The 18,484-nt window shown below is 38.4% G+C and overlaps 1 protein-coding gene across 1 annotated transcript in view; it reads left to right on the top strand.

Moving 5' to 3' along the window:
* The window catches only part of cnksr2a (connector enhancer of kinase suppressor of Ras 2a), a 97,100-nt gene that overhangs the window by 63,755 nt on the left and 14,861 nt on the right, over positions 1-18,484 (top strand). Inside the window, exons 9-14 of the mRNA XM_033985794.2 lie at positions 18-164; positions 459-571; positions 1,075-1,217; positions 3,610-3,699; positions 8,267-8,481; positions 12,864-12,924. Coding sequence (XP_033841685.1) covers positions 18-164; positions 459-571; positions 1,075-1,217; positions 3,610-3,699; positions 8,267-8,481; positions 12,864-12,924 — 769 coding nt within the window. The remainder of the gene's footprint in view (positions 1-17; positions 165-458; positions 572-1,074; positions 1,218-3,609; positions 3,700-8,266; positions 8,482-12,863; positions 12,925-18,484) is intronic.

The following is an 18,484-nucleotide window of genomic DNA, read 5'->3' as shown; positions in this document are numbered from 1 at the left end:
ATCGCTCTCTGCTTCAGGTGGGCTGGCAGTTGCGTAACCTGGTAGGGTCTCTGCGAGCGGACAAAGGTGTTGTGTCCCTGACCCTGAAGAAGCGCCCACAGAGCACACTCAGCTCTGCCCCTGCACTCCTCAAGAACATGCGCTGGAAACCCCTCGCATTACAGGTCAGGTTTCCCAGGTTTCCCAGGCCAACATTATCCAAATGATTCTAGTGATGGTGTACTGAGTTTAAAAACACAGCAAAGCACTGTCTGTATTACCACATGACATCACCAGGTGGAAGAGAGTGTTTCCTGTTTGAGAGAAGAAACTCAACCTAGATATGTAGGATTTATGTGTTAAACATGTGTGAATGAAACAAAACAAAATTCCAGCCATGTTTTTGATGAGGAACAAAACATCAGAGCACAGTGTTATACGGGCCCTTTAAGTAAGCTATTTCTTCTCGTGTATTGCAGCCAACCAGAAGTCCAGGCAGCAGTTCAGGGACTCCATCTGGGACTCCAACCAAGAGCTCTGCCCTTCAGGACCTGTACATCCCTCCTCCCCCCAATGAACCGTACCAGCCCAGGTACATTGTTGTCCACTCATGTAGAAAGATGTGTGAGCCTATGGTACTCGTAACTCCTACTGTAGGACCTTTTATTAAAAATTTGTGGTGCAGAAATGTTAAGGGCAAGGATTTTTAAGCCTATAATGGTTTATTATGTATGTAGTTTATAGTATCATAATGTAGGTTTACGGTATTTAAATTCAAAGAGACTTTCCTATACATACCCAATTTTAAGTCCTTTTTTGACAATAGATGAGAAATGAAACTCACCCCACAATATAATTTAAACTAGACTAGAAATTTAAACCAGGACTAGACCAGGACTAAACCAGGACTAAACCAGAGCATGAATAGGATACTCGTGGTGTATGTGACACCACGAGTATCAAACCAGGGCCAAACTAGGCACACAACCAGTCATCTCTACAAATGTGAAACACTAACATTAGCGTCTTTCATAGCAGAACCCATAGGTAATTTCCAGATGGTAAGTCTTTGATGTGCATCTGCTGTTGCCGTAGAGATGAGTCCGGAGACGAGGTGTCACGCAACCATGGCAGCCTCAGTGTTGCTAAGCGCTCGGACTCTCCAAACTCCTTCCTGGACCAAGAGTCTCGACGGCGCGATGATGATGAGCCGGTCTACTGCACCACACCCACATATGGTAGGTTTACTGTTTACTAAGCACATTAAGGAGGACTATTATGAGCTTTTGGCACAACAGTGTTCCCTCATCAGGGGCTTACTCAGAGTTGTATTTCTATTGATTTATGCATGTTCAAAATTGTGTGTTTTCACCTACCCCCTATCTCAGCCCACTTTTCTGTACTTAAATGTAACACATGCATGTAGACTCTTAATTATACCTGGACAAGCTGATCTACACAGGACACTTTGGGATATAGTAGCTCAATAATAAAATGCAAGTAATCTTAGTGGTTCAACAGTGTGCAAAATTGAAGGAAAAAAAAATCTAAATAAAAATATATATCTTGAAGTTTCTTATGTTTTTTTCCATTCACATGTTTCAGTAATCCATCGTATGTAGTCAATCTCCCTCCCAGAGTTCCTATATTTCATTATGTAAATTTTCTGGTACTGGTTTCTGGGCAGTAATTAATTTGACTAGAATGTTCCACTGTATTGCGTTAAACTTGCTGAGATATACATACATCACACGTAAATCCAGCAAGTAGGTGGTCAACTTCCCACCAGGAAAGTTGCAAAGGGCCCCTTTAAAGCCACAATATGGAACTTTTTAGCCCAAAAAGGGGGGCATGTGTGTAGGAAATGTTGTTTCTTTAGCTATAATAATGCACAGTATGGCGTAAAACTGATCTATCTCCATGGAAAATGTTCCCAAGTATGGTTTTAACTTGAGCTCTGTTTCCATGGAACCATGCAGGAGACATGCCACCTCCACAAAGTTACATACTGTACCTTTAAGAAAGCTTTAAGAAAAGTGCACAATTACTACTGTTTGCTATTTAATAAGTGTAACTTGCATTTATAAACACATTTACACAAATGATCTATTTTACAAGGACATCAAATCAACATACTAAACCAACAATCTGAATTCACTTGCTTTCATTTTGGTTTTGACATTTACCAAAATAATTGTGAAGATATTGTGTCTCAAAACAGAATTGTATGAATATTAATGAATAATCCGAGCATAATCCAATCTTTAAATGTCATCTTGCTGTTACTGATCAACACGTCAGCTGTGTAGGAGTTTTCAGTTCACGCCAGGACAGTATGGCATCACTGCCAACTAAACCAGGCCAAACACTTTCAGTGGACACCGAGCATTTACACAAACACTTAAGATACAATTTATGACTCCATATATTTTAACATTAAAGGTCCTATATTATGCAAAATGGACTCTTGTGAGCTTTAAGTCATGTTAGAATGTTGTTACCTCATCAAAAATGTACATGGAGTTGTGTTTATTTCATTCACCCTTGTTTGAGTAACACTTTATAATTAGTCTGTCTACATCTCCAAAGCTGAAAATGCTCTATTCCACCTTGTGATGTCATGAAGCGGTAGGTTTCACATTACTAGAACAATTTGAGTAATTTCAGCTCTGGAATTTCCAATCTCTACTGAACTAAAGGTAAAAGTAGCTGTTAAAGGCGTATGGAGTTTAAAATACATCCAGGTTGAATGAGTTCGGTCTCATTTTGGAGGCTTCAAGTGCATTACTCATGGTGCAATCCAGGTCAGTACAATCTAGACAAGTGGGTAATTACTAGTTTTGATAAATCCCACATCATTTGTATCATTAACACAACCATTAGGAGGTTGAATGAATGTAATATTGTATTGCGGTTCAATATAGACAGCAAATGCGTATAGAGCTTGCCATACAGTGTCCAAGTGTCAGACATTTTTGGTGGAGTGTTTCCATAGATATGTTACTTCTTGCATGGAATATCACACAGTATGGCATTAAACGTTACCAGGAGACAAGCAGTTGATGCCACCATGTTCAAACTTGGTCAGTAGAGAGACAAGCCTGATGTTTTTCCAGTGAAATCAAAACACCAGATTCAGTAAATGCAAAATAGATAACTTTAATACCAGACTGTGCAACATTTCAGTCAGTCATAACATTTCCATGGAGACAAGGTGGCAGAATTTACAAGCAGATAATAAAAAAAATACAGCAAATTCCCTTAACAATAACTAAATAACCAAAATGCTGACTGAAACACAGCTCTGAGCAGTGTGTTGGTAGATGTCAATGAGGCTATTAAAAACATGTAATACAACAACATCGGCGGGTTGAACGGTGTTATTTATGCAACTTTTTCATTAATTCTTCAACACTATCAAACGGTGCGATGAGTACTAACCCAGTAACAAAAATATGGGTCCAGTGAGTTCATCCCAGCTTTGTTTATCTCAAAGAACGATTACTCACCATGCAATCTAGGCCATCTCAATTTGAGCATGACATAACTTCATCTTTTCAATAGAGTTGAATAATCCCACATATTGTATCATGTTTGACTCTCACATTGACTTTTGTATTGTGTCTGTAGGCAGATTAAGGCCCATCTCGATGCCCGTGGAGTGTAACTGGGTGGGCGACTACGAGGACCCAGCCAAACTGAACAGGGAGAGGAGCAGAGGTGAGCGTTGCGTCCCCCTATAAGACTGTTAAAATGTGCAATATACAGACACATTTATACTGGTTTAAATTACTTGAAGTTAGAATCTCAAGAGAGGTAAACTATAGGGATTGGAGTGTCGATATCAAAGTGTTGATATATATCGATACTGACTGCAAATGTTAAAGCTGGTATCAATTTGAGACATTTTTTGAACCATTTCTTCATTATTTTGAATCAAAACACCTTTACCAGCAGCATATTGAACTGATCCATCTGTGTCAGGTTTTCTGCTCGGCATTTAGAGTCTGTTTGAAGCCCTTTATGTATTTATTTAAATCCCTTCACCATTAAGATTAAATCAGTATTGTGTATCAGTATTAAAAAAAAAATACCGCCAAAAGTACTAGCGTATCAATACCGAAAACTGTGGTATCGTCCCTATAAACATCCCCTTTTAAGCCTAAAGAGACATTTAGGTTGAAATGACTTGAATTTTGAATCTCAAATTTTAATATTTTCTGACACTGTTTACACACCCCACAACTATGAATATTTGAGAGAACAGAGGTGAGCAGCATGTTACATTGTGTTTTACAAAAAGGGTTTAAAATAACTTACCATAAAAATGCTGATTTCATACTTTATATCAGGGGTGTCAAACTAAATTTCACCGAGGGCCACATCAGCAAAATGGTTCGTCTTAAATTTGCCAAGATATAAAAAATATGTCTGTAAATGCGTAACTCCTGATAAACTGACATTTTAAGACAGTCGTACATTTAAATTTACCTTGTCGCGGGCTGCATAAAATGACATGGCGGGCCACATTTGGCCCCCGGGCCTTGAGTTTGACACATGTGCTTTATATCAACCCTCTATATGTTTTTTGTCATTTCGTTGCACAGCTGGTTTAAAATATTCAGACTTATTTTCACTGAATGTTTGCCAGTGTGATAATACTCTTGATACTAAATAGACTAGTCTTACGCCATTGACTGCAAAGTTTGGGTGGAAGTAGATTAAAATGTCTTGGTCTGATATTAGGGAATGCCAAGATAGTAAGAAAGTACATATAGGAACTGTTATTGTGCATTTTGGCTTAGGAAAGAATTATTAAGAAAATGTTGGATGTGTCTCCTTATATATGCTATATATTTGGACTCAAAAAGTGTTTATGCGCAAATCTTGTAAATGTTTATCTACAGTCCAGTGGTGCTGCAATATTAGCAATGAACATGAGAAGGAATGGTGCTTTGGAGTGACAGTAAAAGGACGACAATTAAAAAGAAAAGAAAAACACTATCCATCCTACTGACCTGCACCTGAATAACTCACGCAGTTGCCATGACGATCCTCTCCTCCGGCCGCTACCTAGCAACCACCTAGTAACAAGGGGACGATGTAGATGACAAGATGGCCGATACAGTCGTGCTGAGGGCTGTGAATTTAGATCCCCCGGGAACAGAGAGAAAATAAGAGAGAGGTTGGGGGAAGTTGTGTGGAAGGATTGTAGAAAGTTATAGTATCAGGTTCAATGAGGCACTGCTTTTGAACAAAATATTCAATTGGATTAATCCCAAGTATGAAACTTTATTATTTTTGATATATTCACTATTGTTCATCAGCTTTTTGCCCCTGTGGTGAAAAAAAGGCACCAAATTAATCTTTGCTGGCTGACTTTAAACTTGAACTTGTTTTATTAAAGGGCCTATATGTTGCTATTTTCTGATCTATGTAATAATGCTGTTTCCTCATCACAAACAGACCTGGAGTTGTGTTTTGTTTCGTTCACACATGTTTAACACACAAACCCTGCATATTTAAGTTGAGTTCTCTCAAATGGAAAACACTCTGTTCCACCTTGGTAAAAGATAGGTAAGATTGCTCCAACTTATGATGTCATGTAGTGGTAGTTTTAAAGTTAACAGCTGAGCATTTTGAGCTTGTGTAGACAGACTAATAATAAAGCATTACTCAAACTCCTGGTATGTTTTTTAGGAGGCTTAAGGCTCACACAAGTCAACTTTGTGTAATATAGGATCCAAACATCTGCGTTTTCTTTAGCAGTAGACTGGTCCATAAGATTCTCCTTCATCTGATTTTAAACTAAACACTCTTAAGTATTTGCTTGGATACAAAAATACTACGTGTGTATTTTCCCCATCACCCTAAAACCTAAAAACATTTACTGAACAGACCAGTCCACAGCTTGGTCCTAACCAGGATCCTGGCTCAAGATTTTTAAAAAGACTATCCAGACGCTACTCAGTGGTCCCCCTCTCCTCCTGCCTGCACTGGATGGATGTGTCAAATGCAGAAAATTAATCTTCTTATGGGTCCTTCACACTTGTATACCTACACGTTTCCATGCTTTTTGGGGTCATTACCCCAAACCTTAACCTAAACTCTAACTTAACATATTTTAACCCATACCTGGACTTTAAATCATGTTGTTCTCTAATGGTCTAATAATTATGGACACCTATTTTTTGTCCCCATAAAGGAGGCTGATTTTAGTCCTCACGATGTGATAAATATCTTCTCACCCACATTAAAAATTGGGACTGAACTGCGACTAATCCTGGAACTAAAGATTAATCCCTAACCCTAATAAAATTACAGTTTGAATAAATAAACTTAATTAAATAATAAACTTAATTACAATCCCATATTATATATTTTTCTCAAATTGTTCAGCTCCTGACCTTAGCTTATAGAGTATGGTATAGTTACATTTCAAGTGAACGTTTACGTTTCAGTCAGAGGACTGAGGTTGTGAATCCACTGGTGTTGAAAAATGCAAAAAAAAAAGTTTTTAGACAGCATTCATCATTTCAAATATAAAAATAATGTTAGCTAATTAGTCTGGACAGACTAGACAGAACCTTTTATTTACAGAGCACTTTTCATATTGACACAGGTGAAGCACCGCTGACCCTTTCACTGTGTTCTGGACTTAATAGATTTAGCTTGCAATCCTAATTTGAATAAATGTCATCTGTTAGTGCACCAGTGGATTTTCCTGGATCTTCTCTCAGTTCATTTGTCCAGGCCGTGATTAGTTAAAGGTCGACATCTGCTGCTTTAAACTGCTCTGGTGCGTTGTAGTCACACCTCTCGGAGTTCTGGCCTTTGTGGCTTTATTCTCGTAATGTGGCTGTGATTAACCTGGATCAGATCACAAACTCTCCAAGAACAAGCAGCACAAAGCATGTTCAAAATGCACCATACGACCCAAAGTTCAAAGGGTCAGAACAAAGTGTAAATGGAAAAGCCTGTCGCCATCTTGTTGTTTTTTTTTAGTTTTTTTTAATAAAATGTATTTATACAGCGCATTTAAAAACCACTTCAGCTGCCCAAAGTGCTTCACATGTAAGTCCACAATAAACAAATATTGTTACATAGGAAAAGAACAATAAAACACCAAGATATCCTGTCTGGGTAGTATTAAATACCAGGGAGAAGAGGTGGGTTTTCAGTCTAGTTTTGTACTGTGTTAAAGACTGTGAGGATCTGACAGGCAGAGGGCGCTGTTCCATGGTCTGGGCGCTGCCACAGAAAAGGCTCTGTCACCTCTTGTCATGAGCCTGGCTTTGGGCTCAGCAGCAGGAGCTGGTCAGCTGACCTCTGACCTCAGGCTCTGGGTGGAGTATAAAGCTGCGGTAACTCCCTCACATAAAGAGGACCCATAGAGCGCACACATTTAAACACAATCAATAACATTTTGAATGACACCCGATATGAAACAAGAGCCACAACCTCAACACAAACACAACACACACATTTTCTGTTGTATTTTTATAACTGTATAACTGTTATTTTTTTAATATCTTTAAATATCTGCTGACGAACTTTGAATTTCCTTAGGGATCTATCTAAATATCCGGTGCTACTGAACAGCTGTGAAGTAATACATTGCAAAAAAACAATTATCTAGGAAACAGTATTAAGATTATTTTATTTATCTTTTATTTAATAATGACATTAGATCAGATTTGCAATTTGTGTTTTAATAATGGTAATAAGATCATCATGCTCCTATTCCAACATGTATTATAATTATTGTTGTTTGAGCCCCTGGCAAAATGATTTAGGTTGATACATGTAAAACTTAATCAGTTCAAAAATTCAAATAAAATAATTGCATATCTGACCTTAATTACTTAATTGGACTAGACATTTCTGACTGGTTATATATATATATATTTTTTTTTTTGCTTGAAATAAGATAACAGATCTGACAATGAGATAAGTAAGTGTATTACCCCATTAGCAAATAGTTTTTTTAGCTTGAAAAAATAATAGATGTGTTGAAACTATTTAGAAAGAATGTAACTTTAAACAATTCCAGGTACCTTTTTGATTAAGATAGTTTTAAGACAGTATTCTGAGTTTAAGGCAATAAAACTAATATGCATTTTACAGTCTATTAAAGCACTATCCAACCTATTTTTCGCAGATATTCTACAGTTTCATTAGTTGCCTGAAGATGTTGTAATGTCTTGGTTTTATATAACACCTCCAGATACTCAAAGTGCTACAATACATTATTCATTCACTCTATAAATAATATGTTGTTGAACAGAGGCGTCATTGATGCGTTATGGAGGTCTTCCTGGATCAGACGACAGAACCACCTCAGATGAGTACTCCTCCCACACGGCGCGTCCAGGGAAACGGGCCAACGACACGGCCAAACGGGCCAAGAGGCGGAGCCATCACAGCCAAAGCCCCTCCCACTACGTCCTCCAATCAAATCAGAGGGATTCTCCACCTAGAGACCCAGCGTCACTCTACCATGTATGTGCTTTTATGCCGTTTTGATTTGCTGTTGTGATTCTCAAGACAATTATCTAATCAAAAAGCAGAATGAGTGTGTCTCTCATTTTGGTTGCCAGTTTTAATGCTAAAATACAGTTGGTTTGAATTTAAAAAGGACTTTTTCTTATCTGAATCCTTACTACCTAAACCCCAGCAGCTGCAATCAAACATTAATCAGTGCTTAGTGCAACCTTGCAGCTCAGTGAGGAAAAAAACATGTATGTGTCCTCTATCTGCAGGTTAAAACACTGGCAACCCACATTCAGTCGTGATTATTGTAGCTTCTTATTTAAACCAAGAGTACAGGCTACATATTGTTACAGTCACAGCATAATTGCCAAAGTAATTTCTCATGTTTTTTGGGGGAAATTGTAAAAATAAACTGTCTATGTCAAAGAGATGAACAAGTGAGTTTATGTTTTTTTGGCTGTAAAAATATTTCTGATAAGTGTTTTTGACCAGAAAGCTGCAAATTTGGCTAGTTTGCACTAAAGGGGTGTCAGAACCACTGATCTGAAGATTGGCAGTGGACTTCCAGCTCCCACAGATGAATGTCGTTGTGTCTTTGGGCAAGACACTTACCCCACCTCACCTCAAGTATCTGCGTACACCGGTGTATGAATGTGTGTGTGAATGGGTGAGTGGCTGCTTGGATAAGTGCTATATAAATAACATTTATAATAACATTTGCCATTTCAAGTTGCCAAAAAACAACTAGGGCCAGCAGATAATGCTATTAACACACTACATACACAGTTTAGTAGCAAAAAAAGGTGGATTTAGTGTTCAGTTCCGCTTTAAATAAGTCTGTTCATTGTTATCATTGCATAGTTGACACATGCCTGTGCGCTCCTCAGGCTCACACAGAGACAGTTTTCCTTGACCCTGTGTGCGTTGACCACTCTGCCTAACCCAAAGTGTGAGGGTATTTACAGCCCGCTGGTGCTGGGAGGTGCTGGGAGGGCAGATGGCTTCGGTGGGGTGTTTCCAGGCCCATGTGGAGCTCAGGGTAAAACATGGCATGGCTCCAGAGCTCTCATATGTGAAACACTGATGCTGTAGACCCATGTGACCTGTTCAGAGAGGTCAGGTGTGAATATGACGACTAAACACCAATCATTTAGACCTTCAAGTTATGTCCTTATACACCTCCACTGTTCCTATACATTCAGGAATTATAGCAGATGGTAGGGCTGCTCAGTTAATCAAATGAATTCCATTAATTTGTGATTTTAATCATCGAGATTGTGAAAAATGAAGTCAGCGTTTATTATGAAATGAGCTGAACAACTGTAATTACATATCAATTCAAATGTAATTGAAGACAGTAATATCTTAAAATAATAGGGTATGATTAGAATGAAAATGTAAAGAGTTTCTCTTGGTTGAAAAACTAGTAATCCCTGCTCTGACTTCAGTTGTCGGCAATGTCTCCCAGGCCTAGCAGATTGTATCAGGGAATAATATGGTGAAGGGGTTAGAGGAGTGTCACTGTAACATTAGTACAGTAGAGTAGTGGTCCTCAAACACCAAGACCCACCTAAGACAGTGTTTCTCAAACTGTGGCACAAGCTCCTCCTGGTGGTACCCAAGGTCTTATACAATTCTAACATTTGCTTAATTTTGAGTAAAATGTGTCAATGTTTTGGTCCTCCTGTGAGTAGTTTCTTGGTTATTGGTGCTGTAGCAATGACGTTGACACAATGACACAATTAGCTCAAGTTCAGTCCTGGAATAGTCCTGTTTTAGACCAGATTTAGATCTGGTGGTACTAGGGAAGCCCAATGTTTTCTTTGGTAGTACTTGGTGTGATAAGTTTGAGAACCACTAATCTAAGAACATATTTGATCACGCTACCGCCAGATCTAAGCCAGGTCTAAACCAGGTCTAAGCCAGGTCTAAACTCGGGCTAAACTCGGTCTAAAAAAGGACTACACATTTGCTATACTAGTTGTAAATGTGGCACTAACCAAAAAGTGGACAAAATGGGGGTTAAATCAACCAATATTTGAACAGCAGAGAAATTCATAAACCATCAGAGCTAATGTTGGATACTTTGCAGCAATCATCAACATTCCCTGGTGGTGTGACGCTAACTAAAGGCACTGCTTTGTCTGACATTTTGTTGCTCAAGTTAGACTTATTTTAACAATCTGATTTTAAAGAACTGATTTAGCTGGAACTACAGCAGGTGAGCTCATTTGTGCTGTTAAACAAGTCCCTCTCAAATAGCATTACAGTCACAAGCTAGCTAACGTTAGCCAACAGTTTTTCAGTTAAGTTTCTCACCTTTTTGTTCAAAATCAGAAACCATGAAGACTCGTATTGATCACAGGCTCCTGAAAATGTGGAGCAGTTAAACAGTTTTGGTAGTTATTGCTTATTTGGTAATGTGAGCGTCATGGTAACTGCTTATCATTCTGCCATAGACATTCAGGAAAAACACCTCCATCGTGCCATCACTGCGAAGTATCAACACTTACCACTAAAGTACATGTACCACTGTTTGAGAATCAGTGCAGTAAAGTATCTACAAGCTAAAGTTCAACTAAACGTTTTCAAATGTGTTGTGTTCAGTAGAAAACATTGTCCACGGCCTGTTAATTGCAGACTTTAAAGCTATAATGTAACCATAGTCACTTTTATAGGCGCTGCAGATGAGACAGCATGCGTTATAATGATGGGATTAAGATATTGTTTAATGTCCCGAGATAGAGCAGAGCCAGCCAGATGTTTGTAAATGTTGGTTTGCCCGCTTGCCCCGCTGTGCTCCGAGCCCCATGTACAGGTGCAGGCGATTAGACCAGAACAGCACGGTGGACCAACCCTGCTTTCAGCTCTTTTCTAGTATATGCATTCACTGGCGCAGGGTCTGTGTGGAAATGGATGAAGTTTGAACTGTCTGCCTGCTGTTAGGTCAAGAAAGGTTGAGTGTATTAGTTTAATTATTTGCCAATGTAGCGTTCTAGGTAAGGAAACACGCCAAATTTCTTCTGGTTGTTTATTTTCTGAACACAAAAGCTACTGTAGGCTGTAAACCAAAACAAGAGCAAAACAACAGCATCTCTACTCATAAAGCCAGTCTCCATTAACAGTAACTGACCAATAGAACCTTCACATCAACTTAGCAATTTAGGCAAAGTGTCACATACAGAAACAGTCACAAAAAGGTGTCAGCTCTGAACTAAACACAAAATATCAGATCATTACAATATACTGCACTGTTTCCTATAGATTTTGCATAGGAAATAGTTGCAAATATATACATTTTTAAATATCTGTGGAGTATACATGTCACTTGCCTGTATTACATTATTAAGTTGGCTGCTTAGTCTTTTGAACAGTTAGTTTTTATGTTTAGGAAAATACATTGAGCAACACAGTGCAATGTTTTTGTGCCAGTGTATAGACTAGATTGTTTGGGGGAGGATGGATAAAATGACTCTTTTTCCCTCTGTCATAAAACTTGCGTGTGGTAACAGACTGAGAATCTGGCTTAAATCCTGCCAAATCTGGTTCTTGATCCCCGGTAGAAAATAGTACAAGTTTGTACATTGCAAATATTTTTTTCTCAAGTTTTCCCATATTTCTTGTTGTTTATGCTGCATGACCTACTGCACCTTCAGCCATAGTTTCCTCATCCCCATAATGCATGTTTAGAGGTGTAACAGTTATTTTCGTTATCTATCTCTCTGTTTTCTTCCTCCTTCCCTTGCTCTTTCCTCCCTCTCTCTTTTCTCCCTCCGATTCTCTCCCTCCCTCCTTGTCACTCCTCCCTCTCTCTCCTCTCTCCCTCTCTTTCCTCCCTCACCACCCCCTTTTCTCTCTCCGTCCTTCTCTTTCTATCTCTCTCATTCCACCTTCTCTTCACTCTCCTGTTCCTCCTGACCTTGCCTCCCCTCTTCTCCCTTCCCTCGCACTTTCCTCCCTCGCTCTTTTTCCCACCCTCCCTTCATCTTTTTTTCTCCTTCCCTGTCCTGTCCCCTCTCGTTCTTTCCCTCTTTCCTCCCACACTGATTTCCCTTTCTCCTTCTCTCTTTCTCTCTCCTCCTCCTTCACTTGATCTTACCTCCTACCTCCTCCTTCTCTTTTTCATCTCTCTCTCTCCTCCTCCCTACCCTCTCCCCTTCTCCCCCCTCCCTCTCCGTTAAATGCATCTCCGTATAACTGCGTGTGGGACCGAGATAATGAGAACTGCTGTGCTTCCTTTGTGCCCATGTGTCTCGTCCTCGTCTCCTTGCTGCTCCGCTCCCCGAGATCTGTCAACTTTTATATCCCATGATCCTTTGCAGCACAAAGGCCACTGATTCACACTGACAGCATGCTTTCTTTCTTGTTCTTCTTCCACTCTGTGTTTTTAGACATATCAACAGTCCTCTTCCTCCTCCTCCTCGCTGTCAAAAAGCAGGAAGAAAAATAAAGGTAAGCTAAAGTCAGTAATTGTTAAGTATTGGTCGCTTCACTGCAATTATTGTTGTTGTTATGGCTGAAATGTTCCACAGTGTTCTATTCAAGTTTATTTCTAACTTCAGCTGACCAATGTGCTTCAATATAAAAATCTATAAAATGTGTAGATAACATAATACACAGGAAAAGAACAATAAAACACCAAGATATCCTGTCTAGTTAGTATTAAATGCCAGGGAGAAGAGGTGGGTTTTCAGTCTAGTCTTAAACTGCGTTAAAGCCTGTGAGGATCTGACAGGCAGAGGGCGCTGTTCCATGGTCTGGGCACTGATAGAAAAGGCTCTCACCTCTGGTCTTGAACCTGGCTTTGGGCACAGCAGCAGGAGTTGGTCCTCAGAGCTCTGGGTGGAGTATAGAGCTGCAGTAACTCTCTCAAATAAAGAGGACCCATAGAGCGCACACATTTAAACACAATCAACAACACTTGGAATTACACCTGATATGAAACAGGAGCCAGGAGGTTGTACAGCACAGGTGTGATGTGCTCTCGTCTCAGTCCTGCAGAGCTTTGTGATCTGGCTGTCATTGGTGGTCACTGGCAAATATACTTGAATGTCATCAGCAAAACAATGACATGCAACATTGTGCTTTCTAAAAAAACATCCCCCAGGGGAAGCATGTGCTGGGCCGGTGCACCGTACTCTGACGGACACATAGAGGAGGAGTACTGTCCGAGGTTCACTGAAAAACTCCTGCATTAGAAAACAACGAGACATCAGAGACAAGTTCATAACACTGGCCTTATAAAGTCCAGTATAATCAAAAACGTCCTTGAACAGAGGAATAATATGGAATAATATCTAGTGCACACAAGAAAGGCTTCAGCTGTTGAACAAAGTCTGAGAGAGACACTGGCTCAAAACACTCAAAGACTGAATTGCAGATGGTTGGAGGACCTTGTAGCTCCAACTGTCTGTTATTCAGTATGGCATTAAATCTGTATCCATGGAGACAGGCCAGGGCCATGTTACGGGTGAGATCTGTGAAGAGGTGGCCACACTCATAGTGAGAATACATAATGTCAAAGTATTTTTAACTAGCAATTAAAACTCCAGTAACTGAATCCATACATGCACAATTCATGATGTCAAGGAGGTGGCAAACAGAAATGGCACATAATGCACCTTTAAAGAATAATTACTTTCGGCCGCTCCTACCACCACCAACACTCACACATTACATTAGGCAATAGGTTTAAAAAGTGTTTACCCAAGCGCACAAAAACAGCACGCAAAACACCAAACACCAAGAAATCCCCAAACTAGTGCAAACTGCTCAAATCAAGTATTTTTAGCTGTTTTACTTTTTTGCAGTGTGCATCTCTTGTGGTCACTCACTCATCTTGTTGGTCTCTGCAGAAGCACATTGGGCTAATGAATGGAGTGTGAAAAATGTTTGTAACAACAGCTGCCATGTTCGCTCCAACCGTTTTTCTTGTTAGGCTCATTTACTGCCTCAATTTTCCCAATAATTTGAGGAAAATGGGAAAGTAATAATGTATAAGACCATTGCAAATAAACTACCCTTGATAAAAAATTCCAAATCTGAAACTGCATAACTTATCCTGGAAAAGCAAATATTAAATTAAAACTGAGAATATGAGGCTCATAATAGATTTTCCCTTTTTGTCATCTGTGCTGTGATGTTTAAAGCTGCATTATGTTACTTTTCTGTTAAATTTTTATGAAAATGCTATGGCTTCTCCTGGAATATTCCACAGTTTGGCATTAAACATATCTAAATGGCTTTGATTGGATTACAGGTGCATTTATGCTTCAAAATATCTTGAAAAACATGCATTCTTTTGCGCTCTAATGTCCTTGATGGTAGATAAGTTTATTACTATATTGTGTGTGCAAAGCAACAACATCCCCATGGAGAGGAGTTTGTACCAGACCCTTCACCAGAAAAGAATTGCATACTGCACCTTTAATATGTAGGCTAATGAGGCAGTGAAATGTAGCAAATTATCATGGTCTATGCAGTTTGAGCTGTTTTCTTATAGTATTTCTGCAGCGAAACAATGCATTCTGTTTTTATATGCAATGACTTTATATTGGATCTTGCAAAAGTTAATAATAGATATAAGCATCTTGCAAATACACAAACATAGACCTACCTCTCTGTGATAGTATCTTTAAAGTGATTCAATTGTGGTTATTTTAAGATTTATTTGACAGTTAAGGTCGTGAAATGTGGACAGTATGGGAATGCCCTTTGGATCGCTCTCCTTTGTGTCATTTGTTTCTATTTTGGTCCACTATAAGGCATTACAGAGGACTACAGCGCACCTGACTCTCACTGCCTGCTTCTACTTTGATGGACACATTGCTTGTTCCCGTGGCAACAAAGTTCAAACTTCGAGTTCAACTTAAATTAAAATGGTAAAAGCTGACATTTTGGATTAATTCCTGCATATAACAGTGCTAAACACATTTTTATAGCCTGCCTTTTTTTTTGCCAATTTCAAACCACGAAAACAGCATTCCTCTTTTTAATGTTGACGACAGCTGTTGACTTGACACTGCCTGTTTCTATGGTAACCGCATTCAGGGCAAAGGGACATTATTTCTCTGTTCATTTGTTGACTCAAACACGATCATTCTTCTCCGCGCTGTTGTAGCACTTGGATCCTTGTACGGCTGCAGCATTTTTCTGACAAATTATTCAGACTGGCTGAGTGAAGTGAAATGAAGAGTAGAGGTTCACGGTCGTTTTGAGTCTCTGTGTCTTATTGTCATTAGTTAATTTTAAGTTGTAATTGTTTTGCCAACTCACATTTTCCTCTGACTGTTCAGTGGGTCTTTTGGTTGTGAGAGTTGATTACAGTTACCAGTATCCAAATCAGCAATAATTAAAGGGCCCATATTAAGCTGTTTTCTAATCTATGTTATAAAGTTGTTTCCTCATCACAAACAGACCTGGAGTTGTGTTTTGTTTCATTCGCACATGTTTAACACACAAATCCTGCATACTTAATTCTTCTCTCAAGCAGAAAACACCTTCACTGGAAACATTTGGATAATTTCAGCCTCGGAATCACCGATCTCTACTGAACTAAAGCTAAAAGGAGCCGTTACCTTGAAAACTACCACTTCATGACATCACAAGGTGGAACAGAGTATTTTGAGTTTGGGAAATGTAGACTGATAATGCAACATTACTCAAACATGTGTGAATGAAACAAAACACAACTTCAGGTGTGTTTTTTATGAGGTAGCAACATTATAACATGGCTTAAAAATCACAAGAGTAAATTTTGCGTAATATCGGACCTTTAGGTTTACCACTTTACAATAACTACATCTTAATTAGCACTAAATAAAGCATGAACAAAGACTTAATTCATAATGAACAAATAGCTTATTAATAATGATTTTTCTTAGTAGCGTCTTCATTAAGGAGACATGGTTAGGACTTAAATCATGCTAATTAAAGTATAGTTACCACCAAAATCTGGCGCCTCCACAGCCTGAGTTCCTTTGTTTTGCTTGATGTTTAATCTCATCAGAATTCACTATAACGTTGGTTATTAGTGACTTTTGTCCATCTCTGTCTGTCAGAGAGAGGACTGACTCATTCTGTCACTTCACTGTGGCACATATTTTTCAGATCTGCCAAAGTACAGAAGGTGCTAATCCAGTTGTTACACACCAATTTTACAATTTCGTGTTCAGAATAAGGTATTTCTTGTATGTAGAATGAGAGCAGATTAGCATTTAGCTTTGTCCCAACTTTAGATTTACATGATTTTAGACCAGACAACCTATATTTACTACAATATTTACTATATTTACCATGATAGTATATGAAATAAATGATCACTGTGAGGTTCAGATGAGTTCACTGTAGTTTTATGGTTTATGAACAGTCAAAAGCTATTGTTAGAGTAGAAGTAGGCAGAATACTTATAGGTTCTATATTAAGCAAAATTGACCCTTGTGAGCTATAAGACATATGGGCCCTTTAAAGCAAAAATGTAGTTATTTCAAAATACTATTACGCAAAATGATACAACTTTCCTTACGCTGCTATACATGGGTTTCAGGCATAAGTATTCCTCCCCGTTTTGAAGGACTCAGTAAAACAATTCAAATCAAAATAGTATATATCTTATGAATGGGGAAAGGTCCTCACAAAATCTTTCAAATTAGGAAGAAAAGATTTGTCTGAAGTCCATGAATATACTCCTGTTGGAACTATCAATGAGCTTCAAATGACAAATACTTGATAATAATCTTACCATAGCAACAAGCAATTCAAAACAAGTACTGTTACTTTAGATGGTGAAAAGTCATAAGGTGTAACAGGAAAATAAATGTGTGCATAATCACTTCTATTAGCCTACTTTTTCTACTAATCCAACTACTGAAGTAAAAGAATAAATATTAAATCATCATTTTCATTTCATTTATCGTTATCTATACAGGACGAGTCCAGTGAGAGTGTTAAAAGACAGAACAATGCAAACAAAAACAAACAAACAAATAAATACATAGGCCCATTTAAAACACTAAAAACAGGAGCAGGTATGAGTATAAATGTTTATCTCCACATTATTAAAGTGCATTAGTGGCAACAGTGTGTGTAGTTTTTCATGTCCTTGAAATGTATTCAATTTGTGGTACAGAAAATAACTGAAAGCTTTTTTCCCATCTCAGTTCTAGTGCGGTCAGATTTTACACATATGAGATCATGAGATCTTGTATTAAAAGTTTCCACATCAAAGTTCAACAAACAACTGAGATATTCAGACAGTCTATCAAGTAGTCCCTTATAAATACGTTATACAGTGTTGTTCTCTTCTGACACACCAATGGCCAACATATTTTTTCATAGAGTGAACAGTGATGGGTTTAAATTCATCAGCTGTTATCAAACAAAGAGTAAAAGAGTGAGCCTAAAGGTTTAAAGTAGAGGCTGAAGTCTGCATGTGCATTATATAATCCAGTACTATATACAAAGAAAGGTGCTTGAACTATTTCATTTCTGTAATTTAATGGGATACAAGATTTGTTTCTGTAATAAAATTATCATTTTGATTTTAAACTGTTACATAATTGTTGTTGTAACATAATTGATATTTTTAAAGGATATGTTTTGTCATGCCAAAACACCAGATATTTGTAGGTGCTGACTTTTTCGATCAGTGTACCATTTAGTGTATAAAGTGCATTTAGTGTAAACAGTCGGATGTTATGCTATCATTACTGCTACTAATACAACCAATCCTATCTCTCCTATAGAACTACTTCCTTTAAACTACCACTGATACTATCTATACACAACAGCTTTAGTACAGAAAATGTATTGTGTCTCTCCCAAATTACAAAAGTATTGAGTTTTCTATCTCCACTCTGTTCCTCTTTTCTCGTCTCATTCTAACTTTGTGTGGCTTTTTGACCAAACTTTATTTTTTCTCTCCTCACTGACGTGGATAAACATGTTGGACTCTGCGTTTGCCATCTGCCTCTGTGTGAAACTCTCAAAGCCCTGGCCCCATCTGCACCATTGG

The sequence above is a fragment of the Periophthalmus magnuspinnatus genome, chromosome 20, assembly GCF_009829125.3.
Source record: "Periophthalmus magnuspinnatus isolate fPerMag1 chromosome 20, fPerMag1.2.pri, whole genome shotgun sequence".
NCBI classification, from domain to species: domain Eukaryota; kingdom Metazoa; phylum Chordata; class Actinopteri; order Gobiiformes; family Gobiidae; genus Periophthalmus; species Periophthalmus magnuspinnatus.
Note: the sequence above shows the minus strand (reverse complement) of the source record. Positions and strands in the feature narration are given on the sequence as shown.